At 59.5% G+C, this 26,955-nt stretch overlaps 3 protein-coding genes across 3 annotated transcripts; 1 reads left to right on the top strand and 2 right to left on the bottom strand.

Annotated features, from left to right (window-relative positions):
- Positions 1–997: 997 nt before the first annotated feature.
- LOC309413875 (complement factor D-like) lies at positions 998–3,739 on the top strand (the record flags this gene model as incomplete). The annotated part of the gene is given in 7 exon segments (XM_082011104.1): positions 998–1,058; positions 1,305–1,367; positions 1,370–1,457; positions 1,722–1,755; positions 1,757–1,867; positions 2,268–2,525; positions 3,117–3,739. Coding segments are annotated over 7 exon segments (783 nt in total). The 3' UTR covers positions 3,285–3,739.
- A 3,078-nt stretch (positions 3,740–6,817) lies between these two features.
- MED16 (mediator complex subunit 16) lies at positions 6,818–15,874 on the bottom strand (the record flags this gene model as incomplete). Its single annotated transcript, XM_082010986.1, has 14 exons — positions 15,718–15,874; positions 15,235–15,342; positions 14,864–15,033; positions 13,538–13,969; positions 12,509–12,614; positions 11,680–11,835; positions 11,102–11,313; positions 10,634–10,840; positions 10,035–10,245; positions 9,587–9,720; positions 9,000–9,192; positions 8,531–8,747; positions 8,041–8,124; positions 6,818–6,944 (listed from the first exon to the last, which is right to left on the bottom strand). Exons 1-14 carry the CDS (start codon positions 15,851–15,853, stop codon positions 6,818–6,820), a joined length of 2,493 nt encoding a protein of 830 aa, XP_081867112.1. The 5' UTR covers positions 15,854–15,874.
- A 2,160-nt stretch (positions 15,875–18,034) lies between these two features.
- Positions 18,035–26,430, bottom strand: R3HDM4 (R3H domain containing 4; the record flags this gene model as incomplete). Its single annotated transcript, XM_082010869.1, has 8 exons — positions 18,035–18,243; positions 18,999–19,054; positions 19,498–19,583; positions 20,896–20,981; positions 21,462–21,585; positions 22,684–22,802; positions 22,980–23,134; positions 26,387–26,430. 8 exons carry the CDS (start codon positions 26,428–26,430, stop codon positions 18,140–18,142), a joined length of 774 nt encoding a protein of 257 aa, XP_081866995.1. The 3' UTR covers positions 18,035–18,139.
- Between the last annotated feature and the right edge of the window lie 525 nt (positions 26,431–26,955).

The raw sequence follows: 26,955 nt of genomic DNA, 5'->3' as shown, positions 1-26,955 counted from the left end.
TGAGGAGGAGGAGGCGGCGGGCGGCCTCCAGCCCCCCGGCCCGGTTTGCCCGGTTTCCCCGGGAGCTACGCGGCAGAGCCCGCGGGCCGGGACGTGGCCGGATCCGGCTGTGGGCAGCACCGGCCATGGTGGCGAGGGGCGAGGGCAGCGCGACCCCCGCCCCAAACGGGGCTCGGGGCTCAGGGGACGAGCCCGGGCGAGGGCGACAGGCGGCTCCGGAGCTCGGGGACGCGGCGGGACCGGCCGGGAGCCGAGGCGGTGGCTCCGCTTAGTGGCACCGGGGAGAAAGGCAGAGGGGGCTGGAGCTGCCACTGCCACCACCGCCCCTGCCACCGCCATCATCCCCACCACCGCATCACCAGCGCCCCTGCACCCCAGCCCCCGCAGGAGCTCCCCTCGGGGCAGGGGTCTCCTCCAGGGACCCCACCAGGTGCTGCGAGGCCCGACCTCCCTGTCCTCGCCCTCGCCAGCCCCAAGGGCAAACCCACGGGGGACGGTCGGGTCTGCTCCACAGCCCCGGGCACCCACCGAGCCAGCACCCAGCACCCCACTGCCACGCTCCCACCGACCCTCCCCAGGCAGCCGGGCCGGGGTTCCTGGTCCGGGGGGGCCGGGGCCAGGCCTGGGCGCTGGCGCGTGCGCCAGAGCCTTCACGTGCCAAGAGCTGGATTCGGTTTCGGCTTTGAAAACAACAGTGCAGAAATCCCCGGCGGCGGGTGCCAGGTCCGGCAGCTGGGACAAGCTGTTTCCTCCCTCCCGCGCCGTTTGCGCCGGGAACTCTTGACCCTGTTTATAAGCTGAATATTTAAAAACACTCGGCCCACGCTGCGGAAATCCCCGCTGCTCCCCCTGCGCTGCCCCTTCCTGCCCCCCCGCAGCCCCAAAGCTGGACATAAAAGCGAGCCCCAGCCCCGGCCCCGGCCGAGCAGCGTCCACCCCCACAGAGCCCACGGAGCCCATGGCCGGGGCAGAGGCACTGCCTGGCTCCACCACAGCCATGGGGCCGAGCCCCACTCCCATCCTCGCTCTGCTGCTGCTGCTGGGGGCCGCAGCGAACGGTGAGTGTGCCCACCCCCCTCACCCGGGTCGGGACAGGCTGGGGCAGCGATGTCCCCAGCACGGGGTGGGGGGTTCTGCCCAGCCCCCTGATTCCTGCCTCCAGCTGCAGCCGGGCGCTGCTACGGCCTGTGGGGAGGGGTCCAGGGGTGCCGGGAGGGGACAGCTGGGGTCACCCTGCCCCATGCTCCATCTGGGTGGGCTGGGGCGATGTGCGACTAACCCGACGTCTCTCCTGTCTGCAACAGGGCAGCCCCGGGGACGGATCCTGGGGGGCTACGAGGCCAAGCCCCACCTGAGGCCGTACATGGCCCGCTGCAGCTGGACGGGCAGCACGTCTGTGGAGGCTTCCTCATCGCCGAGCAGTGGGTGCTGAGCGCTGCCCACTGCACCGAGGAGACGTGAGTGCCGGGGCGGGTAGAACAGGGGCTGCTCCGTGCTGGGGTGGCTGGTGGCCTCAGGCCAAATCCTGCTCCGTAGCCCCGACGCTGGTGTCGGAGCACCAGGGCTCTGCTCCTGCCTGTGGTGACCCCCGGCAGCTCCCGGCACCCCATGGACAGTTCTCTGGCACCCCATTTCTGTGGCTGGGTGCAGCGACAGCCCCAGGTGTGCGTGCCCCCCAGGGTGGGCAGAGCCCTGCGCCCCACGCGCTGCCTCTCTTCCAGGGATGGCAAAGTCTTCCAGGTTCTCCTGGGCGCCCCACTCGCTCACGGAGCCGGAGCCCCACAAACGCCTGTACCGGGTGCGCGCCCAGATCCCCCACCCCGGCAGCAACATCCACAACAACAAAGACGACCTCCTCCTCCTCCAGGTGGGCTCAGGGCTGCCGGGACCCCGGCTGGGACCCCTCCTCCTCCTGCACTGGGCACGGCCCTGCTCCTGCAAATCCCTCTACCCCTTGGGGTCACCGACGGCGGCGGGAGGGAGCCCTTGAGGCCAGGCTGGGACTGCTTGGTGCCCCCCACCCCTCCTTCCCCGTCCCATGCTTCCCCCACCACAGACCTTTGGGCTGCGTCCAAACGACTCCATCTTCCCAGGGTCCTCGTGGCTGCGGCTCCAGCTGCGTCCCGGAGGCTGCAGGCGGGAGGTGAAGCCCTGAGCACGGCCGAGGCTGGGGCAGTCCCGGCGCTGGGACTGGGCTCACCGTGCCCCGCTGGGTCCCGGGCCGCAGGCGGCTCCCGCTGACCTGGGTCCCCTCTGCTTTGCGGCAGCTGGAGGAGAAAGCGGAGCTGAACACACACGTGCAGGTGCTGCCGTTCCAGCGGGAGGACAGGGATGTGGCGGCCGACACGGTGTGCAAGGTGGCTGGCTGGGGCACCATCAGCCACAGTGGCCACCGGCCGGACAGGCTGTATGAGGTGGAGCGCCCGGTGATCAGTCGCGACGTCTGCAACCACCGCACCCACCACGACCACACCATCACCGAGAAGATGATGTGCACCGACTCCCGCAGGAAGGACACCTGCAAGGTACCGCTCGCCCCCGCCTCCTGCCCCCTCCTTTCCCGGACACGGAGCCATGGCCGGACCCACTGGCTGAGGCTGCCGACCCCCTCAGGGGTCTGGGAGCAGGATCTGGGCAGTGGGGAGGTACCTGCAGCCTGGAAGGAGCGAGGGCATGGGGCTGTGGGGCAGGATGGGGCTGTATCCCCAAGGTGGTGGGGGCTCCTTGCTCTGTGCTGGCTGCTGCAGCTCTCGTGAGCCTGGAGGCAGGGAGAAGGCCAAGGGCAGACCCAGTGCGCCCCAAAGGTACCCACCGAGGGGTCTGCCGGGACACCGGGGGCCACGCTGAAAGCCCCCCTGCCTGCCCCACCACGTCCCGGCAGAGCCGGGGGCCTGGGCTGTCAGCAGAGCAAGGGGAGGAGTGAGGACTGGCGGGGGAGGACAGGACTCACCCAGCCCACAGCTACTGCGGGTGAAGCCCATGGCTGGGAGCATCGAGGGGCTGAAGCTCTGCCCCCCGCAGAGCCTTGGGTCAGGCAGGGACCCCCAGCTCCGGGCTTGGGGGTGGGAAATGGGGCAGCAGCCCCTCAGCAGTGCTGATAAGTCTTGGTCCCGCAGGGAGACTCCGGCGGCCCCCTGGTCTGCAGCGGGGTGGCCGAGGGGGTGGTCACGGCCGGCTCCCGTGTCTGCGGCAACTACAAGAAACCGGCCATCTACACCCGCATCGCCCCGTACGCGGCCTGGATCGACAGCGTCATGGCCGCCGGGGAGGGGGACGCTCGCTGAGCCGTCCCCGGGGACCCAGCTCCACGCCACGGCTTGCTGCTGCTGGCGCGGCCAGAGCGCCCACGCTGCTGCGCGCGGAGAGCCGCGCTTCCGAGTGCCGGGGGCTCCCGCCGCTGCCCCGACCTGCTCCCGGAGCATCCCCCCACGCCAGGAGGGCTGAGCCAGGGGATCGGCGAGAAACAGGGGGGAAAGGGGTCGCTGGCCATGGCCTCCCTTCGCCAAGTGTGGGGCCCGGCCTTTGCTGAACGCGCCCATGACGCTGACCGTGACGCGCTGCAATAAAGCGATGATGATTCCTGCAGGCAGAGCTGGCGGGACTGGGGGGGGTCTGCATGGGAGCCCCCTGCCCGGGGGGGCACAAGCAGCCCCAGGAGGAGCTGGGCACGAGGTGGGGAGATGCTGAGCCCGTGGGGATGGTGTGGCCAGGCCCCCTCCCCTCCATTTGGAGGGAGCCCCATCCCCTCCTTCGCCTTGGCCATGTGCTGAGACCCCCCAAACTCACTGCTGTGAGCACTCAACCCCAGCTCTGCCCCAGAGCAGGCTCTCCTCGAGGGGCACGGGTACCCCACTGACCCCCAGCACCCGTCCTGGCCCCGCCGCCGAGCGCCCCGAGCCCACCGCCCCTGGCCGGGCCTGCGCCTCGGGGGGAGCGGGGGACGCATCCCGGGGCACGGCAAGGGCCGAAGCCGGGGCCTCCCGCAGGGTCGTTGTGTGACTGTTTGTTAAGGCAGAACCTGGAAATGGCCGATAAGGCGAGGGGCGGCACCCGCTCCCGCGGGGGGCAACGAGGCCGGGCAGAATCCGTGCTGGGACCCTCGATCCCTGTCCCGGGGGCCTCGGAAAGGCAAAGGGGGCTGGCCGGGGAGACGCTCGCGCGCGGCTCGGCCTGTGCTGGTGTTCGAGAGGGGCAGGGGGTGAGGCTGAGCCCCCGCCGCAGCCCAGCCTGCGAGAGTCTCCTTCCAGCCGCAGGAGCGGCCGGCACCGCCGCGGCCCCGGCCGGGCCCCGCAGGACCCTGGTCCTTGTCCTGTGTCCCCCATCGCGGCAGGGCCAGTGCGGGGCCTCGGCGCAGAGGAGCCCCTTGTCCCCCGCAGCGGGGGCTCCGCTGGTCCTTAGAGCAGGGCCAGGGCGAAGGCGCAAAGGATCAGAGCATCAGCAGCACCGCGGCGGGGAACCGCGAGACCCTTCCAGCATCCCCAACCTGGGAGCCCCAGGGCAGAGTCGGGCAAGGGGCGATGGCCACAGGGCAGCAGGACGGTCCAGGGGGGGCTGAGGTACAGGCACAGGGCCCTCGTGTCGGGGATGGAGGAGGAGAAAGCGGTTCCGGACTTTAAACCCCACCTTCCGACCCTCGCTGTGCCGGCAGCCGCGCCAGAGCTCATCCCGGCGGGGCTCAGCCGGCGCGTCGGGGAGCTGCTCCCGGCCACGGGGCTGTGTCTTGGGCTGGAGGCAGAGCAGGGAAGTGAGCACCCATCCTCCCTCCCGCAGAGCATCCTCCCGCCGAGCGGCTGCTTGGTCCTCCCTCGGTGCACCGGCGAGCAGCAGCAATCAGACATGAAATGACCCCAAACCTGTTCTCTGAGAAAAAGGGGATTAATGAGGGCCTGGGTTGATTATAGTTTTACTTACAGGGGAAAAGAGCCTTAACAAGAAGTTGTCATTTCCTAATTAGCCCTTTGATTTTCCTTAATTACCAGCAGAATAGCAAGGCAGAGATCAGCTCCATACAGCAAAACACTAACTGGAGCTGAGAGACCACCTCTTTGCCATCAGCTCAGTTTTTCACTAATAAATGAAAATGCAGTTCCAGAGGGAAAGGAATACACAAAAATTGGCTTGTTCTCTCCCTTAAATGGTCTCTGGGGTCACCTAGAAGTTATCTGGCTGGGCAGGAATTCGGCCAAGCCACAGATCAGCTCCCAGCACCTCCACTGTGCTTTGTCAAAGCGCACAGATGTTGAGGTCCAAGTCTCTAAAGGTGCTGAGCACCCTCAGCCTGGTTTCCTCTCAGCAAGAAGCACCGGGCAGGTCTTCCTTGGCAGCTGCCTGCCCCAGCCCAGTTCCGAGTGGCCACACACGCCCGCTCCCCGGGCAGGACCTTCCCCTCTTGGGCTCCCAGCCTGGGGCTTCCGACAGCCACACGCCCGGGTGAGCCCGGAGCAGCAGCTCCGAGGAGCTCCCGCCGTCTGGCAGTCCCAAAGCCGTGCTGCGCCGCGAGCCAGCCTCACCCGCACACGCTGGGAGGGCCTGTGGCTTGAGGGCTCTCCTCATGCAATTAGATGCCCACCCTAAGAACTGAAGGCCCTTAGAGAGCGGAACAAGCACACACCGATAGCCCGCGTCATCCCTCTGGACGTCCAACGGCCAGGGCTGCTACCTTCAGCAGATGCAACGTCAGCACCGTGGGTTTGCAATTTCTAGCGCCTAAGAGCGCTCAGTGACGTGGTAGCTGAGCACTGTCAAACGAGGGCAAAAGGCTGACGCGATTTCCGCCTGCCCTCGGGAGCGGTACAGAGCTGTACACCAGGAACACCCTTCCTCAAACACGCTGAAGTGTCCGGCTTTGTCTGAAGCTGGAGACTTACAACAATCCTAATGACTTGATGCCTTCTCCTCTTGTGTCCATAATAACCTGACAGAAGCTTGAAAACACTGATTTCCCCTTCCAATTTTGCAAATGATGGCAGCTCCTTGCCCAGTAGGGATGCAATTAACAGGGCTTGCCCGCTTCTCTTCTGTTCATGCATCAACCGTCCTGGCCCCGCGCTGCATGATCAAAGTGACACGAAAGACCGCTGAAGTTTTGAAAACAAAGCAAAACATTCTGTACAAAATTAAGGGAACTTTTATTTACAAAAGAGCTGCTGGTTGGGTGAGAGCCAGAGGGGTTTGCTCCAGGCAGCAACGCTCTCGTGTTCCTGCTCCTCTGGAGGGTGAAGAAATTGCTCCGTTAAAACACAGATAGGTACAATGGTGAAGTTCCCATCAGAGCGGCACGTTTACTCACAGGCTGGAGAAGTGCAGGGAAAGAGGCAGTGACCAGCCCACGCTGCACTTCCCAAGCAGCCTGTAGCAAAGAATGAAGATGAGGTACCAGGTACTTGCTCCCCTTTCATCGGGGACTTTGTTCACCCCAGCCACCACCCGCCACCACTCTTGGCCCACACAAGGGCTTACGCTGGGGCCCAGCCACTCCTCCGGCTCAGCCCAGAGACGCCAGCGCGGCAGGGCTCCCTCCCCGCAGGCCCCTGGCCCCCAGCTTGGCGGGGAAGCCTCTGGCATTCCCTTCTAGCTCTTCCCTGTACAAGGGGAAGAGCTCCCTGCCCGTTTTTATGGCAGAAAGATCAATGCAAGAAAAGCAGCAGCACAGGTCGCGGCTTGGCAGCGTCTCACAGGCAGCATCAGGCCGATGCTTTCGGATTGCTCAGGAGAAGAGCTGCCGTTCCTTTCTCCCAAACACCTCCAGGGAAGGAAGCTCCGTGCAGCTCTTCTGCTCGGCGCCCGCCGTTCCCTCTGTGCCCCACAGAAGGTGCGCTCAGGAATAGCTGAGGGGCATCCTCCTCCACAGCCCCCCACACAAGCAGTTTTTGATCCAGCGCTGCTCCCACTGCTTCACCGCAGTGACTTTGTTTGGGGATTTCAGCATCGTAACGCAGCCACACCTGTAAAGAAAGAGAGGGGTGCAGCCAGGCCCAGGAAAAAAGCCAGCGCTGCTGGGGTGTCTGTACGGATCACACAGGGAGCAAGGAATCCGAGGAGGAAACCAGCTTTTGTCGTTTGCAGGTGATGTTTGTGAGCGCTAAAAACCAGCTGAAACCATGCGAGCAATTATCTTAAATGAAGAGAAGTTATCTTGGAACAGAAGGCTGTCTTCAAGACAAGAGCCCCCAGCTGCTATTTATACATAAAACAGCAGACAGTCATCTTGTAAAAATGATCTGCTACAGAGACTTTCTATTAAAACCAATAATTAAAGATAATTCAATCACATGATTAGATGGATGTTTGCTCCCTGCACCATTATTTTGAAATCCAGGCTCTTTTGTGAGGCTGGATGAAGAGGACAGCACAAAGGGACTTAAAATGCAAGTCTAGTTTGAAAGAGGACTCAAAAATGGCACCGTGAATGCTGTGATTTTTTTCCTCTCACCAGCTCCTCTCCAAGAACACAGGTAGTTTTATTTAAAGACCAGACTTGCAAAACAAGCTGGGGATCTCTCACCACTAATAAAGGCTCCTACGGGACAAATTCTGGTCTCCATCTACTTGTGCAGCCCGACTGCTCTCAGATTTTTCTGTTAAGGCAGTATCATATTTATTCCATGACGCACAATTCATCCCTTAGATGAAAAGTAGTTCACTCACTGGCAGTGACAAACATAGCTAATTCTCAGAGCTGGGGTTACTTTGCGCCAGGCAAAGTAGTAAGATTTTTAATCTAACAGCCGTGCTGCAATGATACAGCAGCAGCTATCTCGAGTCAGCAACGCACTTTAAGGATCTTGGTTTTCCAGGTTAGGGATGCCTGAAACACAACCACAACTGCTTTCTTCCAATGCAAAGGGGCATGCCATACACCAAAAGCCTTACTATAGAAGCAGCATTTCCTCCTGCAGACACAATTAACATGAAATGTTACTGGGATACCAGCTAGGATGGTAAACAGAGACTAAAAGAGCTTTTGAATGACAAAAAGAACAGTTTGAGTTTCTGCCAGGACCTTCCCTGCGCTGAAGGGATTACGCTTGCATCGCTTACCTGGTACACGACTTGCATTCCTCTGTTGGGTATGCTCCTAAATGCAGCCGCCTCAGATGATCAATTTTGGGCTGTCCAGGTGCCCTGCGTAGGAAGAAGAATGGGCACTTTTCTAGAATATCACTTTCTAAAAGCTGTTTACAGCACAATGAGCTGTATTTCAGTGGCCAACATGACATAGGTTTGACTACCAAGTCCACCCAGTGCCATGGGATTCAAGGCCATGCTGACACAAATCTAATCAAACACCAGCATTTTTCCCCCCGCTATTTGCCATCTCTTTTCAATACTTTAAATTCCCAGCCTGTTGCAAGTTAAGAAATGAATTCAAGCGGAGAGGACAAACTGCTCTTGGGTCACACTAGCAAGTGGACGAGCCAAAAAACACAGGCATCCCAAACCCAACGACTCCTCACAGCTGGAGAGAGATCCCAAAGCCTCCTGACACCCTCTTCTCACCACACCACCTATTCGTTTCAGGACTCTGTACCTGACAAAGGCATCGAACTGGGAAGAGACAGTGTGACCAACAAGCCCAGGAGCTTTCCCAAACTGCAGCCGGACAAGTTGTTTGTTCTGCAGCTTGCTGATAATGCCGTCGTTGATGGGCAACCAGTCAATATTGGGAATGAGCAACTGGCTGGGCAGGAGGCAACATTCGTCTATCAGGGTATCATCTGGCTCCGTTATGTGATTTTCCTCACGACCTCCATGGAAAATGAAGCAGAGAGAGAGAACCAGCATGATCTTTAAATTTCTCGCTTAGAGATCGAGAGAACTACGTGCAGTTCCTCCCCCATCCACCAACACAGCACAGAAAACAATAAACTTGGCAGCTGTACTTGCCCTTTCTAAACACTACAGACCCACTCAGAAATTACTCCCTGCAATTATTCCTTTTGTGCACAATCCACATTACGGAAAGATTCTTTTGTTCAGGGAAACTGGCAAACACTTACAGCACAGCCAGAGTTTAGTTAGGAGCCTGAAGAGGAGGGACATGCTGTCCTGGGTGTCGGAGGTTGCTGTGTAGACAGGGAGGCAGCTCGGCTTCAACAGTCCCCAAATACGGATCACCACCATCAGCTCCCTGAACATGCCCAGGGATGCTCCGTCTCGCAGAAAGCTGTGTCCCGGCCGCACCGGGGAGCCCTGCAGAGGGGAAAACCAGCCAAGACTGGGACTTAAACGCAGCCTGCCGGAACCACTGCACCATTTTCAGATAATTTCTTTTTTTCAAGCACTACACAGCCGGCGGCACTCGCTGCCAGAGGAGGTCAGGGGCACACAGAAGTTCACCAGAAGTTTAAACTAAAGTCATGCAGCTACGCAGCCCACTTCTCCGAAGGCAGCTGCCAGTTGCTACACCACTGACGCCCAAATGGGCGCAGAAAGGGCCATTCTGTATTTCTGCTGTTTATTCCACTCTTCTCCCAAGTGTCTGTTTCAACAGGAACACCAGGGCTGCGTGTGACTTGGCTACCCGGCCACTGCACACAGATTTTTTTGCTCCTCTCAGTCTGTTCTCGGGACCCCAGGCTCTCACCTGGTTAGGAAGACTGGCCAGCAGATAGAGCACAAAATCTCCCACCCACTGGATGAGCTGCTGCAGAGACTGCAACGTGGTCATCTCCAGGACAAATTCTTCTGTCTTCAGGTTAATCATCACCTTGTCAATGTCTGAAACAGAAGCAAGATATCTCCTCAGGATGTCTGAGGAGAAGATCACAGAATCACAGAATCACTAGGTTGGAAAGGACCTTTAAGATCATCAAGTCCAACCATTAATCCAGAACCACCATGTCCCCTAAACCATGTCCTGAAAAAGATGGATCCAAACTTCACCCCCTGCGGTGCCAAGAGAGGCCACCCTCCTCTTCCTCAAACCCAGTGAGTTACTGCAAGACCGTGATACTTAACATCGACCCCAAAAGGGGAAGGATCCGATACAAAACACTCAGAATGCAGTGCCAGATGTTAAGAGCAATCGCTACCTATATCTGTGATCTTGGAGCAGATCTCGGTGAGCCGGTCACCGGGACTCTTGTCCGGGGTGTTCAGGAAGTGTGGGCGTAGCAGTGATTTCAAGGTGCAGCTAATGGCAATCAGGAACAGCTTTGCGTGGTAGTCACACACACGGGCTATCGTGCTGGAAGAGAGCTTGCAGAGAGATGCCTTCATGGCAACAATGCGCGTGGAGAGGACCTGGTTGACAGAGAGACACCGGGAACAATATGGAAGTAAAGGCAAAATTAGAGTAAGCTCATTAAAGCAAGCCGCTTTATTCTCTACACTTCATTTGTGCTACATGAATGACAGCAATAGTGAATACTGTTCTGCGTATGTACAAACAGTGCTACTGTTCCCAGTATCTCTGCCAAAACCAGACTTTACCATCTCACCAGAAGTTTCCAGCAGGTAGAGACCCATTAATGTTAGTGAAAATGAAGACTGCTTAAATGGAGGTTCTTCACACCTCAAGTAGAGTATTCAGAGACAGCACAGCCAGGTCCTTAGAGCTGTCTGTCTTCTGAGCTCTGCCAATTACTACTCCCTCCTCCCAGTAAGCCAGGGAGCCCCCACTACCGCCGACCTGCTGCAGGGCCGCGTTCTGGCGCATATACTCTTCATGCAGCTTCTCCACCAGGTTCTGGACCATGTTGGGTTGGACGTGGAGCAGGATGTCCCACCAGTCATAGCCAGTCACCATGCAATACTCCAAAAGGAACAGCAAGTGACGGAGGGACATGTTCATGTCCAGCACATGGCCCATGGAGGGGGAGATACGAAGCATACTCAGCTAAAGGGAGGAGGCAAAGGAAAAATCTGTATCAAGAACTGGACTGAAAACATTCCGTGAAGCTGTAACACACCACAGAGCCAACTGCGCTCATTCCTGACCCAAAGACACAATTCCTGCAGTAATGGGATACACCCCTTCTTGTTTAACATGGATCATGCAGCTGGAAGTAACACTCCCAGCATTTTCTGAGTGATCCATCGCCACTGAGAGAGAGCCCAGACAAGAACAACTCACACGCCCCATAACAGAGTACAATACCTTCCCGTAATTATCAATGCCAGCCAGCGCCAGAGATGTCCAGGAGAGCTGCATGGCTTTGAAGTGAACCAGAGGACCAGCAGTTCGCTGCCTTTTGATAGTCTGCTCGTCCACTGAGCGCTGGGAGGAAGAGCCATAGAAGACAGCCATCATTTGCAAGGACAGGCGATGAACAATGTGGACGCTGCCATCGTGAAAAGCCAAAGCCAGACCTGGGGAGAGAAGATAACCGAGGCTGAGCAAGCGACTCCTCCTGGCATAACCCAGACCTCGCCCGAAGAAGCCGCCGCCGCCACCGAAAGCCCAGGCGGCAACAACACGGCACCCAAAAGGCTGTGGGCTCGCAGGCACATTCATCTCTTGGGGCCATGTCAGCATTTCAGAGATACGCCACTTTCCACGGAAATGAAATAGGATGACTAGGAAGATACCATGTCTTTGAAAGTCTATCAGCATTTCATATGGTTTGCTCCACGTTCGGACTTCAGCTGTAGCTTCAGCGACAGCTCAGAAGATGAAGGCGGCAAAGTTTCTGCAAAAGCTACATACTTAGGAGAAAGACAATAGAAACTCCTTACCCAACCCAGGGAAGAATTTGGTGTCATTCGCCACCTTCAGATCAGTATTGGTCAGGGAGATCGGCAACTTCGGCAGAGCCACAGCTGAAACCCGATCCAAGTCATTGGTGGCAGAAAGAATCCGCCATTTCAGTATCATGGGTTGCTTGTCTCCAACTTTGGAAAATAAGTAAATAAGTGAGACATGTCTCCTCAAAGAGATCAGAAAATACACCCCCCCATTTCTGCCCACACTCCCCAACTAAGTGGGATTACACATCAAGCACTGACTATTTGCTCATTCTACCAGACCAGTATATGTCCCTCGTATTTCCCTATTTTTTTTCTGATATCAGTAATTGCACAATCACTTGTTTTGCTAAGTCTCTTTTGATGGAAGGCTCTGCTGGTGGTGATTTAAAAAATCGTTATGTACAATAATCCTTTATATTTCACTGGAACAAACTGCATAGATTTGATTTTGTTATATCTGAAATCAGGTGGAAAAAAATGCAGACTGGATAGCTTGATTAAACTAGCTTTGCTGCACAACCTTGTTCCTTTAGAAGGCTCAGCTCTCTGGGTTCTCAGCGGGAAGAACGGTTGCATAGCATAACACAGAAAATATCTTTTATTGAGTGAAAGTAACAATCAAACCACTTCCGGGAAACAAGCAATTTGCTGCCGAAGATGCAAACAGATGGAATAGAGCATGTGACTGAGAACACCTGAAAAATAAATACGGGATTCTGGATAATCCCATATATGTGATAATGGATTTGAGAACGTGTCTTGCATTTTCACTTGGACCTCGCTCCTATTTTTAAGAGCATACAGTGCAGAAACTCACCCACAGGGGAGATCTGCTGAAAGATATTATTGACTGGCAAGCCCTCTTTCCGCAGAGACCAGCACTCCACAATGCTGCTGTTCTGGTTGGAAGCACAAAGCAAAACCTGCAAAACAGAAACCCACGCTGCAGCCACATGCACAGATGCTACAATAGGGAAAGACTCTACCCCATCACATTTTCTGCCCTTCCCTCCCTCCTTTAGTTAGAGGCTCCTTCTCCTAATTAGTTTATACTCCACTAGCGAAGAGCAGAGGGTTGTAGTGGCAACACGTGACGGCGAAGTCCTTTGCTCCAGCTAGAAGGAAAGAGAGGTAGAACTCTACCACATGTTATCACAGCCTGTGCCTCTCCACATCACAGACGATCTCATCTCTCACAAGCCTGTGACCTGCTGATGTCACTCACATACATCATAAACTAAACGTAACGGAAAGGGCAGGAACCGAACTGACTTTGAAGCCAGAGCAGACACTGTGCTCTCCAACAAGCACTCCGTCCTAACCAGAGGAGGCAGAAGAGACGTTAGGCTTCATTGAATCACTTAGCTTTCCAGAACAGTATTATCAATCCCCCGGCAAGCAGAGTTAAGCTACTAAATTAAGTCACGCAGATCAAGAGCTCTAAGTGTTCTGGAGAGGGGCTGCTTTGAAGCTGAGACCTAAAGATGAAAGACTTCACATCCCAGAACCTCCCAGACAGCCCGGCAGAGCTCCCCTAACAACCAGTGCCAGACCCAGAAAATAAACAAAGCACAGCATAATCAGGCTAACGAAGGACAGGGATTTTCACACTGCTTTTCCATGAATTGGGGGGCTCAGCCATTACACCCCAGACCTTTTAAGTGCATCCTGCTTGACAGCGAAGCTGAACTAGCAGCACTTCCAGAAACAGCAGCTAGAAACGCCAAAGGCATTGCGGGACATGATCATTCACCCCCAGAACCATGTGGGGAAGCCAAAGGTGGAGCAAACAGCTCTTTCCTTGCTATTCATTTAACTCCTACTTGCTTTAACAGCAGATGCTCACCTGCTCTGACATGTCCCGAGCAAGGAATTTCAGGTGAGTGATTGCTGGGTATTTGTCTTTGCGGGCAGGGTCTGTGGTGCAGCGCATGAAGAGGGAAGGCAGGATTTCGGTGTCTATTTTGCATTTTTCGTTCACCACGCTGACGCAGACTTTGTAGAACTGGACAGGGGAGGTGCTGCTGCCGTCCGATGTGGCCACCACAATGTTGCCCCCACCAGTGAAGGCAACATCCGCCAAGGCAACGCGGCAGCGGAGGCGGCACAGGCTCTCCGTGGATGTCAGCACCTGCCCATTGGGCTTGAGGAGAGAGACCGTCACCAGCCCACTGATGGTCACAGCAATCCAGCCCTCCATGGGCTTCCCACCAAAGAGCGTCAGCGACGGAGAGAACTTGACCCTGGAAAACTTCTCACCAAAGTTCGATGCTCCAGACTGTGAACAAAGGTCAACACCACAAAGACATTTGCACCCGATACCCGCAGTGTGCTCACAACTGCGGAGTTCCCCTCGTTAAGTCACTGCAGCACCGTCTGCAGAGCCGAATGGAGTCAGACCACGGCACTGAGCTCACACACCCAACTCTGCGACGTGACCCTGGAGGGGCCCCTTTGCCTGCCAGCCAGAGCGGTTCCAACTGCGCAGGCGGCAGGCGCACACCAGCCCCTCAGCAAAGCTCTCGGCGCACCCCAGAGCGAGCTGCAGCCTCACAACCTGGAAGATCGACACCCCTTCTCCCTTTCTGTGGCCAAATCCAGCTCTGACACCAACCCGCTGCAGAATCGTTTACGTCCCTGTGCCTCAAGTTCTCCAGCACTAAAGAGAGGGAAAGTCTTCTCTCTCTGGGACACCTCAAGAGTTAATGTTTTAAAAAAAAGTAAGTAGGTAACTTCTACTTGGCAGACTTGCTCTTTTTGAGTCTGACAGAATTAGACACATTTCTAAACGAGCAGCTTATCTCCATACACATATGGGTCCCATTCCCAAATCCCCGGATCAAACCTCAGGACCTCAAATGCAGTTCTTCAGAATTACTACTGGTAGGCAAAGAAATGCTTTTATCTCCTTTTTACAGCCAAGGAAATTGAAGCAGGCAGACTAGGGAAGACATGTTTAAAGCACCAAGAGAAACAAGGCATCCAACCCCCACTGAAATTCAGCAGTAACTAGGAATATGTTTTTCTTTTTGACGGGAAAAAATCCCCCACTCGACTTGCCCAAGGACATGGTGGAAGCCCAGAATAGAGAGGAATACAGACAGAGGTTTTCCAAGTCTGTTGCTAATGAGCCAGCCTTCCTGACTAGATCCCCTGCAGAGCTGGGACAAACCTTTTCCACGTGCAGAGCCAGCTTCACACCATTGTGCAGCCAGGACAGGGCCACCACCGGGTCCCCTTCCACCATACTGCCCACAGTATTCTCCCAGCTGTTGGCCAAGTGATCGGTCATGCTCCAGCACTTGATGTGGCCGTCCGTGTCTGCCGAGAGCAGCCTGGAGCCTAAGACAAGGGCGCCTCGTAAGAACCAGGGGGTAGGGCCAAAAAAATCAACCGAGTGCAGTTCAGATGGAGACAGCCAATTCATGGCTGTGAAGCAATGGACAAACTCCCTCTCCGCGACAGATCGCATACCATTGTTTTAGGAAACGCATGCACATGAACGGTGGGACAGAGGGGTAACACAAAGGGATCCACCCTCACCTGACTGGTCCCACTCCAAACAAGTGATGACTTCAGCATGGCCAGAGTTAACGGAATAGACATCCCACGGATGCTCAGTGTCGATGATATGGACCATATGGGTGAGATCTATGTGAAAAGAGAAGTGAACCTCTGTCCCTCACTGCCAGCTGCCCAGCTGGCATTTCTGAACACACAGAGCCTCAGCTGATGCAGGAGAAGACATAAAATATTCTCCATCAAGCATTTTTGGGAAGGATAACAACAGTGCTCAGCAGCTCAGGTGAGGTACCAGATGCCAGTGCAGAGCTTGCCCTGGTTTAGCAGAGTGAGAACCGCTCCCCAGCGAACAAAACACCTATTAAATCTAAGGAATGGAAGGAAACGAAAGAGCACAAGTTTCCTGCGTTGATTAGTGGCCCAGCGGTTCCCAACGGCACGACTGCCTAAGCGCGTTGCGAGTTTCCAGGAGGTGTTACCCAGCCTTCCACAAGCCCGCCGTACCTTTTTCCTCCTCATTTTTGAGGTCTGTGGTGAAAGCGATGAGGTTCCGGCAGGACCACGCGCACACTAAGGGAATGGAAGGACAGTGGTTGCTTTTCGGCTTTTTCTCCCACTCGCAGACGTACGCCAAGTCCATGGCGCCGCGGGCCCTGGGACCCCGCAGAGAGGGAAAAGGCGCTCGCTCCTCCCTGGAAGCCAGAAAACAGCCGGTTCCGCAAGTCCACAGGCCGCAGGCAGAGGCCCGGTTACACCGGCTACCCCGGCGAGACCCGCCCGGCCCCGCCGCACCGCGCCCCCGGCGGGGGAAGGGCACCAGCCCCCGCGGGGCAAGCGGGGACCCCAGCCCCAGCGGGGTGCGTGTGGGGGAGCACAGCCCCCCAGGACACGGGTGGGGACAAGCCCCGCACCGGGAGAAGCCCCGGCACCCCTCGCGGCGGGGAGAAGCGGGGAAGCCGGGCCTGCCGCAGCGGTGAGGCGCGGGGGGAGCAGAAAGCACTCCGGGAGCGGAGAGGGGGGCCGCCCGCGGGGTACCGGCCCCACAGCGGGCAGAGGGGGGCGGGGGGCACGCCCTCCCCTCACGGGGGTGTTTCGCCGGGGCGGGAGCGGCCGCACTCACCGGCCCGCACCTCCTCCCGCCGCGCGGAGGACCGCCGCCCCCCCGGCGCCTGCGGGCTGCCCGCCGCGCGCCTGCGCCGCGCCCCGCTCAGGCAGGGCTGCGGACACCCCGGGCAGGAGGTCCTCAGCGCTGGGACGGGACGTGCCAGGACTCTAATTTGCATGGAAGCCTACCCAGAACTCGCCGGGGCAGGAACGGCGAACATAAACTGTCGATTTGGAGGATTTGGGGCCGCCGAAGCGAGGCGTCCGGGGGTCCAGGGGCTTCGGCGGGGGGGGAGGACGATGTGCGTGGGGGTCTCACACAGGCTTATCCACGCACGCAATGGGGGGGGGGGGGGTTGTCACCCTCTCCGAACAGTGCTTGCTTTCTGGAACCTTAAATACCGCGGCGGAGAACAAGCTACTTGTGCTCGCTTCGGCAGCACATATACTAAAATTGGAACGATACAGAGAAGATTAGCATGGCCCCTGCGCAAGGATGACACGCAAATTCGTGAAGCGTTCCATATTTTTGGGACTGTCCCGCCCCTCCCGAGTCCCGCGCCCCACGCAGAGACACAGCCGGAGTGTGGCAGCACCGTAGTTTATTGTTCCTGAACACCCCCCGTGCCCGAGTCACACAAGCAAACGTGGCGCAAGGATGTGCTGGGGACAGCCGGGGGGGCCCTCACTTCATGGCATCTTCACCGCCCACAGGGAGGCCAGAGCAACCAGCAAAGGCGACCAGAGGCAGGGACTGCACGGCCCCGGGCAGAGACACAGTCCTGGACGGTGGGCTTGACGTGTCTGCACAGCCCCAGAAACGTCAGGGGCCAGGCCAGAGCAGGGTCCCCACCGCAGGGCTCCTCAGCATGTGGGGGACACAGGGAGACCCCCACCTGCCCCCACAGCAGCTGTGGGCGAGCAGCGAGAGTGCAGGGGCCCCACGTGTGCTCCTCCAGCACACGCACACATATACACACACACACACATTAAAAAACACAGGCTATATTACATTTAAAATCAGCCCATTGCCCCATGGTGCAGGCAGCTCTGCGTGCCGCAGGCTGGCGTGCGAGGTAGGGAACGGGGCGCTGCCAAAACACCAGCGGGGCAAGAGGCCCCAGGAGCTCGGAGTGCGGAGCTCCCCCTGCCCCACCCTGCCCGAGGGGGCTGGCAGGGGCTGAGCCCCCCCATGAAACACCCCATCACGGGCGCAGAGCTGTGGGTGCTGGACAAAGCCTGGGAACGCGAGGGCCCCGAGGCTCTTCCGCTCGCTCAGCAGCCGCGAGAAGCTGTTTCACCACAGAAAAATGTGGACCAAAATCACCTCACGAGCGTCAGTGCCAGAGGTGGGTTTGGCCCAGCCCGATTATTTTTAAAAGCACCTGGGCTATAAATAGACACACAAACAGTTCCAGGGAGAGCAGCTCCAGCCAGGAAGCAGCACGGCAGCCCGGGGAACAGGGCAAGCACGACAGATAGGCACCTGCTTCGCCCACGCCTTGCGCCTGGAGCACGGCGATAGCTGGCAGGGCCACACTGCCTGCCGTCCCGCAGGCGGGAGTCCCGGCATCCCGAGGGGAGCTGGCCGGGCGCAGCCGTGAGCCTCCGGCTCAGCACCACCAAGCATCTGCTCTTGGAGGGGAAGGGATGAGCTTCTCGCAGAGGGTGCGAGGAGGGGGTCCACACTGCGCCCCGCTTGGGCAAGCGGAGAGGTGGGCAGTGGGCCGGACCCGAGGGGACGGCAGGGCTGGGAGAGGCCAGGAGCAGATGAAGGAAGCCTTTGGCGCGCCAAGCGAGGGGCAGGGTGTCCCGCAGGGTATCAGCTCATCTGCCCCAGGTAGTCTGAGAGCAGGAGCTCGGGGGGCAGGAAGATGCGGTGTTTGTTGCTCACTTTCATTTGACGTTTCCCTTCGATGTCCGAACCTGGGGGCGAGAAGAAGCAGTTATCATGCCACCGTCCCCACCCCGAGGGTCCCAAACACAGCGTTCCCAGCCCTGCGACCTCCCCTCCTCCCTGCAGCTTGCAGCGAGCACAGGTTCCTCCGTGCTCTGCAAAGGAGGCAACTGTCCGCCCATCCCCTGCCCCCTCTGCACATCCCTGCCAACACCACAGGCTCCCCTTCGCATCATTAGCGCGCTCATGCTGTTTTCCATGAGCAGCTGCTAATGAAACGCTCAGCAGCGAAGACTCCTCCGCAGGGACAGAGCGCGGTGCCTCTCCTCCCTCCCTTGGCAACAAGACCTTCTAGGGAAGCCCATGGGCAAGGTGCTGGCACGGCCTCTCTCTGCGGGAGGAGGCAGCAGCCGCAGGAGAGGGATCCCTGCGAGAAGCCTCTTGCTTTGAAGCATCTAGACCCCGAACAAGAGGAGAAATGGCAGCACTGCTGCAAACGAGACACCCCCAGGCAGAGCTGGGCCTGGCCATCACCCTAGCTGCTGGGCTTCAGCCCCGATGTTGCCTGCCTACCAAGTTCTGGTCACGCGGCATGGCCACAGCCAAGGCTCCCGAGGGAGCTTCGGGCAGCAGAGGCAGGAGAGCAGGGTTATCTGTGAGCTGCAGCACAAGGTGGGGCGGGGAGGAGGAAGGGAGGAAGAGGCTGAGCTGGAGAGCAGAGATAGTGAGGAAGAGAAGGGAAAAAACAACAACAAAACCAAACAAATAAACGTGAGTCTCTTACTGGCAGAGACAAGGTCCATGTACTGGCAGAGCGCATGGAGCAGGAGTCGCTCGAAGCTGGGGGAAATGGGGGACAGGGTTAGAGCCGACTTGTCTGAGACCAGCATCTCCTGAGTGTTGCCCTGCCCTCATTCCTCCCGCAGACCAGAGACGGGCAGCACAAAGTGCCACAAGCCCCTGTGCAGGGATTCCCCCCATGCATCCCTCCTCTGGGGGCTCTGCAGGGACCAGGCCAGGGGAATGGCCCCAGATGGAGACCCAAGCCTGGCCGAAGGGAGGCCAAGGGGTGTCCTTCTCTCCCAGAGCCCCTCTGCAGCCTGGGGCAGCTCCGGGGTGCAGGCTGGGGCACGGGGCACCCAGGCGGAGCAGCCTGTGGGCATGGCAGCTGGCTCAGGCCGCGGTGAGCTGGGAACGCCAGCGCGGGGCATGCACGGCTCAGGACCCCGGCCCCTGCTCTGCGGGGAGCGGCAACACCTGCAGAGCCCGAGCTGGGGAAATACCTGTTGTCCATCAGCGCTGTGTAGACGGAGTGAGGGGTGACGGAGAAGAAGGCCAGCAGCTCCTCCTCCAGGCCCTCCAGCGTGCCCTGTGAGGAAAGGCAGGGGCTGTCAGCGAGGAGGGCAGTGGGGCCAGACCCTGCTCAAACCCTGCGGCAACAGGCAAGAGCAAGGAGCCCGGCGACGGGAGCCAGCGCTCACCGGGTGTGCCCCAATGTGGGAAAAGCGACCTGCCCCACACAGCTCTGCACCCCTCACAGCGCCTGCGTTTTGCCTTTGAGGAGCTGCTGCCCCAGCCAGGGCCTGGCAGAGCCACAGGCACTTTGTGACCACAACCACCTTCTCCTGCCACGTCCACACAGCCCCGGCACGACAGGGCCTCCGACTCCCAAGGAGTTACTGCCAGCAGCTGCCAGGCAGGTCATCTGGATGCGAGACGGCAGGAAGGCACAAGAAAAGGAGACATCTCCCCTTTCCAGCTCCTGAGGCACGGAAGAATCCGTCCCCTGCCAACTCTGTACTTTGTGTGCCAAGGGCTGGCATCGTCCCTCATGCTCAGAGCAGCAGCCGCCAGGAAAGCCTCATGCCTCACATCTCCTTTTCTCCTGACAGGCAACGATCAGCTCGATGCAGCTCTCCGGAGCACCGTGACCCCAGAGACAAGCAGCAGAAGCGAGTCTCATTTGAGAACAAATCGAGCAGAAGCCAGCGGGCAGGAGGAGCCGAGGCTGCTTTTAGAGACTCTAATTAGAGCAAGGAAAACAAACAGAGCAGGAAAACAGCACCATTGAGAAGAGGGAGCAGGGAGCCAGGCACCCCTGGGGACCAGGATAGCAAGTGTCTGGGCAGGCAGCACAGTGCAGGGGCCGTGCGTGGCAGCTCGGCTCCCTGAGCCAGGCGGCACGAGGCAACACTTGCCCCTCCGTTCAGGCTTAATTGTCTGCTCAGTGGTTTATGCAGTTCGACCCCTTTCAAAACGCATTCAAGGTCTTCCAAATAGCCTTGTGTGGACCATTCTGCAGACCCCAACAGCTACACTGCTGCCCCTGAGGGCAAACACACGGGGTTTCCCCTGTCACCTGCTGCTCATTGAGCAGAGACTGGGAAACAACCACGTAAAAGTGTTCTGTAACTACCAGAAAAATCTGAACTGAGCCAGGAAAACCCATCTGCACAGGGAGCTGAATGTCTGTTTGCAATCAGCCACTGCTGCAGAGGTCATACGAGAATTGGAGCACATTCCCCAGGAATTCATCTGAAATTTGGCACTTGTCTGCCTCTGTGACCATGCACGAGGTCAGGGGACAGCCCTCGGGACACAGCTCCAGACGAAGCTGCACGTGGGGCACTGGCAGCTGGAGCCCTGCCTGCCCCACCACCCCCCAGCAGCCCCCAGCTCACCATGGGGATCCGGCCCCGCTTCAGGGTGGAGCGCAGGCGGCGGCTGATGCGCTGGAAGCACTCCTTGGGCGTGTAGGCAGGGTGCTCTGGAGCCAGCGGGGAGAAGACAGAAAGGTCTTGGACATGGCTCACATCCCAGATGCCCACGGGACGGCTCCAACTGCAGCCACATGGCATCACCTCTCGGAAGGAGCCCAACATCCCCTAACCGCCCCGGAGGAGCCCAGCTGGCCACCTCCTTCCTCCTGGGTCTGCACAAAGTCACCCCCAGACCAGCAACACCCTCCCCAGCAAAGGAGTGTTCGGAGGGTGCAGAGATTTGGGGGTCTGCAACTGGGGATGGCTGCTGTGCCCGTCGCCCCAGCTACTCCCAACTCCATGTGGGGTCTGACGGGCATAACCCCCTCCCTGCAGCACCCCAGGGGTCTGCTCAGTCATCCCCTGGCCCTGCCATGAGCAGGTGGCACAGGGAGCCGGATGCAGCCCTCGGGGAAGAGCGCCCTTCCCAAACGCATGCAAAGGAGGAAAGGGAGAGGCTCTCCCCACCCAGCGTCCCTTCCCAGCACCTTTCCACTTGTCCTCGTTTTTGACGGGCAGCTTCCTCTTGTGTTTCTTCCTGGCCTCCTCCTCCAGGTAGAGCAGGACTCGCTCTTGCTCTTCTCCTGACCGGTTCATGAAGTCATTCCAGATCTGACAACACAAGCCACCGGGCCCCACTGCAGAGGTCTCCAGGGAGCACCCAGCAGTGCACGGCCACCTTCAGAGCCCCACCTGGCACACCATGAGCCTTCTGCTCACCCAGCCGTCCCCAGGGACGGCCCCAGCAGAGCAGGAACAGCAGCTTGGAGAGGGGAACGAAAGGGGCTGGGCAGAGCTCCGCAGCACCCAGCCAGCACGGAGACAGACCACGGCAGACACGAGCTGCAGCAATGACAACCTTTCTCCCCCTCTCCTGCTCCTGACTGCCCATTACAGCTTGTCACAACTGCTTTGGGAGGAGATGCAGATTTAACACTCGAAGCCAACATACACAGGGGTTTTTCTGACAGTTACTGGCAGTTCAAGTGCTGACACAACAGCCCATCCATGCAATCCAGCTTCAAACCCAGGTCTACATCGCAATTCCTAAGCCTGGCTTAAGTGAGTGAGAAAAGAGCTCTGCAAAGCCAAAAGCATGCACACAGACCACGCAGGTCACTCCGCAGCCAAAGCCCTGAGCATCAAACAGGAGAGAACCCAAGTTTCAAAACGCCCAGTTACAGAGCCGGTATCGCAACACCGGCTGGGCAGTGTGAAGCAACAGATGGGTTTGGCAAGGGGCTTGTTTCGGAGGAAGTGCTGCAGCTCACCCAGTGTTAGTCGCTCTGCAGGTACAGTGCTGTACGTTGGGGCACTCGACAGCGCTCCGGGCTCTGCCGGGGGCAGCAGCAGCCTCCATTAAGCCAGCCTGGCCAGGCTCTGAGCAGGACCCAGCCCTTGCACTGCACGTTTGTGCAGATCCTCCACAAGAGGATCTGCCCAGAGACCCCCTGCCCCCAGACTGCAGGACCACGGGCACGGGGACCTGATCTCCCCCGGCACACGCAGCAGCAGCCAGGCACCGGGCGCACAGATGCCAGCCCTGACTCTGACACGGGTCAGGAGCTAGGGCACAGCAGCTCCAGCCAGGGAGGCAGATGGCTCCTCAGGTTGGAGGAACAAGGTAGAGACACCACGTACTGCCAGAACCGCAGGTGCTGTGCCAGGGCCTCCCCAGACAGCCCCAAGCAGGCGGGCGGCTGTGCCTACCTCCACATAGGTCTCGTTGTTACAGGCCTCCGTGAAGATGCTCGGGCTGGCAGAGTGGGCGAGCTCTCCCTCATCACTCCCGCACTCGTCTCGCTCCAGAAGTGTCATCAAGTAGCGAGCTAGGAGGAAAGAGCAAAGCCCCTGAGAGGGGAAGCAGTGCCCTCAGAGAGGCCCGGCACCCCAGCACCCCTCCGCATGCCACGCAGCAGAGGATTTAGGGGCAGAGGCCACCAGCCCTGGGGGAAGAGACCCAGCTGGGGAAAAGTCAGTGCTTGGAGCCTGCCCCAGATCCTTACTGTTCTCCAGCCTCTGCAGGCTCTTGCGCCCCTTGGCCCTGGGGATGAGGTCCGAGTTGCGGATGGCCTTGTTGATATAGTACTGCTTTCGCTTGGAGGGGGAGAACCTCTTGGACGGGGAGTCCTCCAGCGGGGGCAGGCAGTCCTCGATCCTCCTGCAGGGACACATGGCAGATAGGGCTGAGCCCACCCGAGACCCACAGGGCCTGGGGTGGCCACAGCAGCACGAGGACAGAGAGCTGCATGGGGGGAGTGCGTGGCAGGGACAATACGGGAGGCAGAACATCAGCGTTAGTGCAACAGGCATCACATCCTCCTCCATGGGGCCTCGTACTCCTCCAGTCACAGCTAACAGCCTCACAGCATGCTACGCTGCTGAACCACGGCTTGCTCCAAGGATCCGGTCTGTTTAAAGCAGCTGCGCATTAGCAGCTAGACGTTCTGGGTAATTAACTCCACCAGCACGCAAGGCAAGACAAAGAGATTCATTTCGGCAGAGGCAGAGGCTGGGGAGGGACCCCGAGGTGCTCCACACAGCCAGGCACCTGCTGCACCTCACCATTGCCATTGCCCAGCCAGAGTGTGCCAGTGGAGCCGCCGGCACCGTCCTGCCACACGGCCTCCGCAGCGATCGGCAACAGGCCCTATCACCCAATTACCCAAGGCAGTGGTAGCACCTGCCCTGGCTGTATAATTACAGGCTCTTCCCTCCAGACCGTTACACTGCTGCGGCTGCTCCCACCACCCCCCAGACCCGGGCGCTCCCCTGCCCCAGCAAGGGCTGGTTTCGCTGGTTCTCCATCCTCCAGGCGCACGGCTGGCGCATGAAACCACCAGCTGCGGCACAGCACGCGCCGGCGGGGCCCAGAGCTGGCCGCCCGAGCACCACCCCGAGCGGGCAACAGGCAGCAAGCCTGCTGGCCCCAGCAGCAGGAGCCTTCACTGCCAGAAAGCTACAGCCCCAGGGAGAAAGACTGCACCGCTCCCAGGTACACCCAAAGGCACCTGGCTTCTGTGAATAACAGTTCTATGGTCAGGGCATTACTGAGACACATGCACAGTTTCAGAATGGCCATAGCTTAGCTGATTTCATGTGAAAAATCAAACCAAGTGATGAGGAAGAAGCTCACTGGGCATTTAATGCCACTGCTTTGGTTTCAAAGTTCACTAAGACTGCACCAAAGACAGGAAGTTTCACTAGCTTTTCACTTGTTCTTTGTCCACTTGCTAAGGTCTCTGCATCGCAGCTTCCCCCCTGGGCCGTGTGGATTTCCTCTAGCGCAGCAGAAGGCGGGCGAGAAAACCACCGCCACCAAAACAAACCACCGCCACCGGACCGCATGGGCAGGGCTGGAAGGGGAGCAGCACCACTGCAGCGAGGCTGCCCGCTGGACTCCCCCGCCGCGGCAGCACCACGGTCTCACCCCTTCCATGGGACTGTGCCCCCACCAGGCATGGCCAGGAGGCTGTCCCCTCCGTGTTCCCACTGCATCCCCTGCTTTCCGTCAGCCTGGGGCTCAGGGGAGTCCTGGCACTGCAATCAGGTGCTGGCACAGCCACCTGCAGCTACTGGGGCAGAGCCCCATTGCAGCCCACCAGCCCGGGAAGGCAGCCAGCTGCTTACCCACGCCAAAGCCTTGGTTTCTCTTTTTCCTTCCCCCGGACCGGGGCAGTGACAGGGCCTCCGCTGCTGTGGGGGAAAACCCAACCTCTCCCCCTTCCAGCCGGAGAAAAAACGGCAGCAGAGGTGGCCTTGGAAGAAATAAAAGGGACGCACGTATCCACAGTGATGACTAACAGATGGGTGGGGAGCTGTAATCCAAGCTGCAACCCGCGCTCACGGATCAAGTTTTGATACAAAGGTGGTTAAGAGAGTCACCTTACTGCCGGCCTCAGTTCAGAGGTTTGAGTACACAGAGCTCAGCAGCTGCGAGCCTGGCACCACCAGGAGCCGTCACGGCTCACCGGCGTGGCCCCGGGATGGCTGCAATACAGAAAAAGCCCTTGAAAGAAGAGTCCAAGGCAACGTGCAGTAAATATTTACCCTGTTTTCATAGACGGGGGAGCCCTAACTCAGGGCAGTGGGACAACCGGGAGGGCTCATCCTCCAGCCTCCGCTGGAAAAAAAAGATGTTAAAAATAGCCATGCAAGGGTCACCAGGGTGGGAGCACCTCCAGCACTCCCGGCTCCTAGTGCAGGGACCCCCTGGCCTAGCCTTCCCCTGCCCCACACCGAGGCTTGGGCGTCGGGACAGGCACAGACCCAGCTCCTCGGCAGCAGAACTGGCTGCTGAGCCGCACGTGCCGCTCACTCCGCAAAGCCTCCAGGGCCGTTTGCGGTGGTGCCAAGGCTGCCGGGCACATGCTTGCAGGCCTGGCACCCTGCCTCGGCACTCTGCGCGGCCACGTCTGCCGTCTGGCACTGCCGCCTTCACCCGCCGGCGCTCAGCAGAGCTGCAGGACTCATTTCCAACCCGGGAGACTCACAGGTGACGGTGACCTTAGGCCTGCGCCAGCAGAGCCGAGCTTTACAGCATTGGGTGCCCAGCCAGGAGCGAGCAACCAGTCTCAGACAAGCTCCACTTTCAGTCCCTTATCGGTAACCTCGGCGCTGGGATCTCTTCCCTCAAAAGCTGTGGCTCAGCCAGGCTGTCATGGCCGCTGTCACCCTGAGGGAGCAGGGTCCCAGCAGAGCTCAGTCCGCGGGGACTGGAGCAAACATTGACTCCCAGGGAGACGGGCCCAGCAGGTCCAGGGCCACCACACAGCAAGCTGAGCAGTTTCCCCTCCATTTCTCCTTTCCAGGCAGAAACAAGAAGTCCCTTGTTCCCCACCAGGACCTGGACCTGCCATTTCCCCAGGCCGGGAGCAGCAGGCTCGGGCTCCGTGTGTAGGGCCGGTGGCCTCAGGCAATGCGGGGGTCCCCCGCGGTGGGAGCAGCCCCAGCCCACGGGCTGAGCAGGACACCCACCGGGCCCGAGTCTCCCGACGGACACAGGCCCGGCTGCCCCACAGCACATCGCCTCCCCAGGCCCGGTGTCCCCAGGGCGCACCCGTGACCTTCGACGGGGTAAACGCTAATTAGTTCATTATCCTAATCACGGCCTCCTGCTTCTGACGCAGCCGCCTCCAGGTCCAAGCGCTTTCCTGCTGCAGTTCGAGGGGGCACAAGCTCTCCCGGGGCAGCGCAGCCTCCCCCGCCCCCCGGAGGCGCCTTCGGGGATCCCCTCCGGAGCCCCCCGGCCCTGCCCGCCGACAAGCGCTGGCCGCAGGGGAACTGGCGTGTGCTGGGGGCGGGAGAGACAGGGACGGCGCCGAGGCCGCAGCCGGGCCCACGGGCAGCCCCGCACCCCACGGGCAGGCCCCAGCCGCCCCACGGCCCGCCCGGCCCCGGGCCCCGCACTCACGGGTAGGGCTCCTCAGGGCCCGCGCCGCCCCGCAGCACCACCATGGCCCGCTCGGCCCAGCACAGGCGGTAGCACCGACACCAGGGCCTCAGCGCTCCCGCAGGAAGTGGCGTCAGAGGGGCGGGGCTCCCTGGAGCCCTGCCCCAAGGGGCCGCGGGAGGCCGGGCGGGGTGACGGTGGGGTACAGTACGTACGGGGAGTGGAATAAAAAAAAGCCCCTAGCACCGGGACTCAGCGACTGCGGCCCCTTTAAGTGCCGCCGCCGCGGAGCTTTTAAAAGGGCCGCGCCCTGCGCGGCGGCGCTCCCCCGCCTGTCCGCGGGGCGGCGCTGCGGCCGCGCTCCCGGCCGGCCCCGCGGCCCCGCCGCGCGTGATATTTGCATGCGGCGGCGGCAACGGGCCAATAGGAAGGCGGGGCGGGGCGCGGCGGGCACGGCGGGCCAATGGCGACGCGGGGCGGGGAGATGCGGGGCGGGGCAGGCGCGGCGGGCCAATGGCGACGCGGGGCGGGGCGGAGCCGGGCCCCACCGCCCGTCCGCGGGGAGAGCAGCCGCCGTGCGGGCACCGAGC

Source organism: Phaethon aethereus (assembly GCF_964289735.1).
Source record: "Phaethon aethereus genome assembly, chromosome: 26".
In the NCBI taxonomy this organism is placed as follows: Eukaryota; Metazoa; Chordata; class Aves; order Phaethontiformes; family Phaethontidae; genus Phaethon; species Phaethon aethereus.
The sequence above is the reverse complement of the archived record's forward strand: the minus strand, read 5'-3'. Positions and strand labels throughout refer to the sequence as shown.